The sequence below is a fragment of the Papio anubis genome, chromosome X (genome assembly GCF_008728515.1).
Source record: "Papio anubis isolate 15944 chromosome X, Panubis1.0, whole genome shotgun sequence".
Lineage (NCBI taxonomy): Eukaryota > Metazoa > Chordata > Mammalia > Primates > Cercopithecidae > Papio > Papio anubis.
The window spans coordinates 136,204,051-136,210,544 of record NC_044996.1 but is presented as its reverse complement, the minus strand read 5'-3'; the positions used below and the strand labels follow the sequence as shown (position 1 = coordinate 136,210,544).

Below are 6,494 nucleotides of genomic sequence, written 5' to 3'. Positions count from 1 at the left end.
CGGGAGGCGGAGCTTGCAGTGAGCCGAGATTGCGCCACTGCACTCCAGCCTGGGCAACAGAGCAAGACTCCGTCTCAAAAAAAAAAAAAAAAGAAATCCCAAAGTATGGAAGGGAGCAGGAGCAGGATTGTAGGGTGCTTGAAGGGTGTTGGTGAGAAATGAGGCTCATTCACCTGTGGGTGGGACCAGGTCACAGAGGAGGTTCTGGGTGGCCTTGGCCAATCTCATCATAGGGGAGCTTTTGGATGCACATATTTCTACCCATGCTAACCCTGCTGTCCACTCAGCGGATCCTAGAACCAGATGACTTCCTGGATGACCTCGATGATGAAGACTATGAAGAAGATACTCCCAAGCGTCGGGGAAAGGGGAAATCCAAGGTGAGGGGCCAGCGTGCTACCTGCATCTTGGGACAGGGTGGCCTAGGGAATTCCTTGTTTTATTTCAAGTGAGATTAGCAGCCACTTCCCAAAGAGTCTAACTCCTCAGGCCCAGCTACCACAATAAGGGTGTCTCTTTGCTCTTCATGGCAGGGTAAGGGTGTGGGCAGTGCCCGTAAGAAGCTGGATGCTTCCATCCTGGAGGACCGGGATAAACCGTATGCCTGTGACAGTGAGTGCCTCACAAGTGGGTGGGTAGACCTTGCCTTGGACCCAGCTCCTGCTCAGGCTATGAGAGGAGGGAGGGTTATGTTTTTGCCCAGAGTTTTAAAACAAACCTGGGTTCTTGTCCTGCCTGCTGACTGCTTCCGTCTGAGACCCCTGGGAGGCCTGGGGCCCTGCTATATGACGGGTGGGACCTGCATGCTCTGGGAAAGATTTCTGCCATCTTCTGGGGTGGGGTTGCTTGTGGGGGCCATAGCAGGCAGGGTTGGCCTCTCAACAGACGGCCTGCAGGTCTCCTGGCCTCAGTTAAGCCAGGGCCCCAGGGGTCTGACACTGAGTTTTTCAACATCTGTTCTCTTTTTCTTTCTCTCTGCCTTGCCCCGCTTCTGTCCCTCCACCCTGGGAGCACCATCGCCGCTGGGGTTTCTCTCTCGTTTGCTCCGCTTTCCTGCTGATGCTGCTCCTGTCTCAAGTGTATCAAGGCCTTCTTCTCATGACTTTTCTTTCTGTCTTTCAGATAGTTTCAAACAAAAGCATACCTCGAAAGCGCCCCAGAGAGGTAGCTCTCTCAACTTTTCAGACTTGCGGTTTTCCTGTCCCTTTTTCCCTCTTCCCTTGTTCCTCCTGCCTTTCTCATTTCCTGGGATGCTAGCTTTAAAATCTCTGGAATGGCATGGGGGTAGGAGCAGTGGAACTTCTGCTGTGCTCTACTCCTCAAAGTCCTGGAGGCTGCCTTTACCACTGCTTGTCTCCCACAAACCTACTCCTAGAGCTGCTCAGCCCAGTGCATGGGGTGGCTTCAGAAGCATTATCAGGAGCCCATTACAATCAGACCCTTCCGCTCCCTCCCCAGATCAGGCACCTGGTGGTCAGCTCATGTTCCCCACTGCCCCACCACCTCCTGCCATCCTCTCTCCCCATTCCTTTCCTGCTGGCCCCCTTGCCCTTCTTGGTATTACCTGTCAAGATGACAAAATGCCTTGTGGGGATCTGCTTTCCTTGCTGATTGGCAGGCCTGGGCAGGGCAATTATGTGGGAGTGTGTTTGAATTTCTCTGGGGACAACTGCCCAACTGGCTTCATTGATAGGATATCCCCAAGAAACCCACCCCTGCTTATTTACGCACATTCAGAGGAGATGGGCTCCATGGTCTGTGTGGGGTAGCATGAGCCTCCCACGTTTACTGATGGGTAAAAACGTTTGGAGTTTTATCCGCTTTTCCCCCTTCCTGCCACACCAAAGACTTATAGGAATATCCTTCCCTTTCCTGACCTGGAGCGTCCCAGACTGTTACTATATCCCAGAGCAACTAACTAGTGATGGGGCGAGGGCTAAGCCCCAAAAAGTCAACATGGAAGAGCAGTGGTGGCCATGGGGTTGGAGTTTAGGAGGTGAAAGAGTCCCAGAGGCTAGAGAGCCCCAGGGCTTGATGCTCGTGGCTGAGGGAAAGGGGCCATCACTCAAGGCCTGTCCCAGAGTAGAGCTGCTAGGGGAAGGGATGGTTGCCCTCTGCCTCAGGTGGAGCCCCCACAGTTTGCAGGGGTGGGGACATGTTACTCTTGTATCCTAACACCTTTCTCTGCAATCTTCTCCCCACTCAGTTTGTGGAAAACGTTACAAGAACCGACCAGGCCTCAGTTACCACTATGCCCACTCCCACTTGGCTGAGGAGGAGGGCGAGGACAAGGAAGACTCCCAGCCACCCACTCCTGTTTCCCAGAGGTCTGAGGAGCAGAAATGTAAGCTGAGGTGTCAGAAGTGGTGGGCAAGCAGAAGTTGGCCTGGTTATGAAAACCACTCCTTGCATGGGTGTTGAGTGGCTCAGGGACCCCATGGGCGTCATCAAAAGTCTTTCTCTCTGCAGCCAAAAAGGGTCCTGATGGATTGGCCTTGCCCAACAACTACTGTGACTTCTGCCTGGGGGACTCAAAGATTAACAAGAAGACGGGACAACCTGAGGAGCTGGTGTCCTGTTCTGACTGTGGCCGCTCAGGTACTGCCTCCCGTGAAGGCTGCTGCTGTGCCCAGTCCCCAAGGGGCTCTTGGCTTGCTGGCCTCTAGTGCTGTCATAACCAGCCCACCTCTCTTTACCTAACCAAGAGAAGATGTAGCCACAAGCAGGAGCTCTTCTCTTCCCCCTGCATTTCCAACTGTCTGTCTCACTCACTTCCCCCACTACAGGGCATCCATCTTGCCTCCAGTTTACCCCCGTGATGATGGCGGCAGTGAAGACGTACCGCTGGCAGTGCATCGAGTGCAAATGTTGCAACATCTGTGGCACCTCTGAGAATGACGTGTGTATCCCCGCCCCCTCCTCAGCATGGCTCCTTCTGGGCTTTTACTGCTGTTTGCACAGTTCCCTCTAAAGTGAGCTTTCTTTTTTTAAAAAGGGAGCAAGATCCCTCCTACATGCCACATGCCCCTCCCTAGCATCTCAGTCAGAACTCTGATTTGTTGCCAGATAATATATATATTGAGTGCTGATTTTATGTCAGACACTGTTCTAGGCACTAAAGATACTAAAGACAAACAAGGTCCCTGCCTCATGAGATTTACGTTCTTACAGGAACAACAATAAGCAAGGATGTGAGATTTGTATAATGTGCCATGAAAAAAATGAAACCAGTAATGTGGCAGAGAATAATTGCATAAGTGATTTATTTTGATGGTGAGGTATGGCTCTTCTGGGAGGGGGATGCTGGTGTTGAAATTTTGGTGATACCAAGGAGCCAGTCAAGAAGATTTGGAGGTAGAGCAGTCCCAGGAAAGGAGTAGCCAGTGCCAAGGCCTTATAGTGGACAAGCCAAATGATAGGGCATGGGAGAGGATGGTGGGGGATGAGATGAGAGAGGCAAGCACTGCCAGATCTGTGGGGCCTTGGATTTTATTCTAGGTACAATAGGACACTGTCAAAGGGTTTTAATCAGGGAAGTGACATGGTTATTTATGTATGTATGTATTTATTTATTTTATTTATTTATTTTTTTGAGATGGAGTCTTGCTGTGTCGCCCAGGCTGGAGTACAGTGGCACGATCTTGGCTCACTGCAACCTCTGCCTTCCGGGTTCAAGCGATTCTCCTGCCTCAGCCTCCCAAGTAGCTGGGATTACAGACACGTGCCACCACATCTGACTAATTTTGTATTTTTAGTAGAGATGGGGTTTCTCCATGTTGGCCAGGCTGGTATCGAACTCCTGACGTCCGGTGATCCGCCTGCCTCAGCCTCCCAAAGTGCTGGGATTATAGGTGTGAACCACCGCGCCCGGCTGTTTATTTATTCTTTATGTATTTATTTATTTATTTTGAGACAGAGTCTCTCTGTCACCCAGGCTGGAGTGCAGCGATGCAATCTTAGCTCACTACCACCTCTCCCTTTAGGCTCAAGCAATCCAATCCTTCCACCTCAGCCTCCCAGATAGCTGGGACCACAGATGCACACCACCATGCCTGGCTTCTTTTTTTTATATTTTTGATAGAGACAGGGTCTTGCCATATTGCTGAGCTGGTCTCAAACTCCTGAGCTCAAGCAATCCTCCCACCTTGGCCTCTCAAAGTGCTGGGATTACAGGCGGGAACCCACCATGTTTGGTATTGTCTTATATTTTATTTTATTATTTATTTATTTATTTCAAGATGGAGTTTTACTGTTGTCACCCAGGCTGGAATGCAGTGACACAATCTCAGCTCACTGCAACCTCTGCCTCCAGGTTCAAGCAATTCTCCTGTCTCAGCCTCTCAAGTAGCTGGGATTACAGGCGCCTGCCACCACGCCTGGCTAATTTTTAGTAGAGACCGGGTTTCACCATGTTGGCCAAGCTTGTCTCGAACTCCTGACCTCAGGTGATCTACCTGCCTCAGCCTCCCAAAATGGTGGTATTACAGGCGTGAGCCACCGCGCTTGGCCCTTGTCTTATATTTTTAAAAGAAGACTTTGGCTGCTGTGTGGAGGGTAGACTGTAGGGACAAGGATGGAGGCTTATGCATATAATCCTAACACTTGAGAGGCTGAAGCGGGAGGATCATTTGAGCCCAGGAATTCAGAACCAGCCTGAGCAACATAGGGAGACCCTGTCTCCACAAAAAAAATTAAAACTTAGTCAGGTGTGGTGGCACACATGTTAACCCCAGCTGCTTGGCAGGCTGAGGTGGGAGGATCACTTGAACCCAGGAGTTTGAGGCTGCAGTGAGCCACGATCACACCACCACACTCCAGCCTGGGCAACAAAGCGAGACCTTGTCTCAAAAAGAAATAGTCACTGGGCACGGCGTCTCACACCTGTAATCCAAGCACTTTGGGAGGCTGAGGTGGGAGGATTGCTTGAGCCTGGGAATTGAGGACCAGCCTGGGCAACATAAGGAGACCTTGTCTGTCCAGAAAAATTCAAAAATTAGCTGGTGTGGTTGTGTGTGCCTATAGTCCCAGCTACTTGAGGCTGAGGTAGGAGGATCACTTGGCCCAGGAGGTCAAGGCTGCAGTGAGCTGTGATTGCACCACTGCACTCCAGCCTGAGTGACAGCAATACCCTGTCTCAAAAAAATATATCTATAGAGCTTGGGCTTTAGGGAAAAAAAAAAAAAACTGGAGGCGATTTGATCGATTAGGAGCTCTGAAAGGACTCAAGTGAGAGATGACAGTGACTGAATCTGCGGTAGAGAGGGACAGCGTGGTTCCTACATAAGATTCCTGCATCTGGGCCGGGCGCGGTGGCTCAAGCCTGTAATCCCAGCACTTTGGGAGGCCGAGACGGGCGGATCACGAGGTCAGGAGATCGAGACCATCCTGGCTAACACGGTGAAACCCCGTCTCTACTAAAAACTACAAAAATCTAGCCGGGCGAGGTGGCGGGCGCCTGTAGTCCCAGCTACTCGGGAGGCTGAGGCAGGAGAATGGCGTGAACCCGGGAGGCGGAGCTTGCAGTGAGCTGAGATCCGGCCACTGCACTCCAGCCTGGGCAACAGAGCAAGACTCCGTCTCAAAAAAAAAAAAAAAAAAAAATAAAAAATAAAAAATTCAGTTTGAGAACCAAGTAATATGTTTCCATTTAAGAAAGCCACAGATAAATATTATGTTCCATTTGAAACTACAGCTTCACTCACTTGATACTTTTACTTGTATGACTATTTTAAGTTCCTTTTAAAGAAATGGCTCAAATTTATCCTTTTGGGAGGGACTGGTGAAAACGTCTGCAGGTTCATCTTGGTTTTTAAATTTTTATGTGTTTAATTGTGGTAAAAATACATAAAAGTTTCATCTCGCTTTTATGTTTGCTTTTAAGGTCTGAGAATATTAATAGAACAAAAGGAACACAACAGCATTCCAATGACCAGTGAGTGTAGCTATTCCCACTGTGTGATTATATTGTTTTTTTTACAAGCCTACATGTATGGCTTTACTTATATTTGAATATGTAAATTCATACAGTGTAACTATAAAGCATTGTACTCACTTAGTGGCACAGAGAGGTTAAGTTATTGACTGGGGGACACGGAGTCCTCAGCACGAAATTCTGGGATTTAGCCGAGGACAGCCTCACTCCAGGATCGTGCTACTTCTCAGAGTTTGCTAGCTTGCACTGTTAGAGTGTAATGTTTGGAAAACAAGGCCATACTGAAATCCGGAGGAGAGAAAGATGGCTTACACTAGGTATGGGTACAATGTGGTTGAGATGTGCAAACAAGATATAGGTAAGGTAAAAGAAAATGCAAACTAGGCCAGGTGCGGGGACTCACGCCTGTAATCCCAGCACTTTGGGAGACTGAGGCAGGTAGATCACGAAGTCAGGAGTTCGAGACTAGCCTGACCAAGATGGTGAAACCCCTTCTCTACTAAAAATACAAAACATTAGCTGGGCAAGGTGGCGGGTGCCTGTAATCCCAGCTGCTCGGGAG

At 49.5% G+C, this 6,494-nt stretch overlaps 2 protein-coding genes across 12 annotated transcripts in view; both read left to right on the top strand.

Annotated features, from left to right (window-relative positions):
- TBL1X (transducin beta like 1 X-linked) overlaps positions 1–6,494 on the top strand; it is a 261,662-nt gene that overhangs the window by 158,404 nt on the left and 96,764 nt on the right. The window lies entirely within an intron of this gene.
- On the top strand, positions 92–3,624 carry LOC116271820 (zinc finger protein ubi-d4-like). 2 transcript variants are annotated; one of them, XM_031660572.1, is made up of 6 exons: positions 92–380; positions 534–612; positions 1,123–1,164; positions 2,207–2,344; positions 2,470–2,598; positions 2,787–3,624. In XM_031660572.1, the coding sequence occupies exons 1-6, from the start codon at positions 246–248 to the stop codon at positions 2,969–2,971; spliced, it is 708 nt and encodes a 235-aa protein (XP_031516432.1). In that variant the 5' UTR covers positions 92–245; the 3' UTR covers positions 2,972–3,624. The 2 variants fall into 2 exon arrangements, with proteins under 2 accessions (XP_031516432.1, XP_031516433.1); XM_031660573.1 differs by lacking the exon at positions 1,123–1,164 and having other exon boundaries at positions 95–380; positions 2,787–3,621.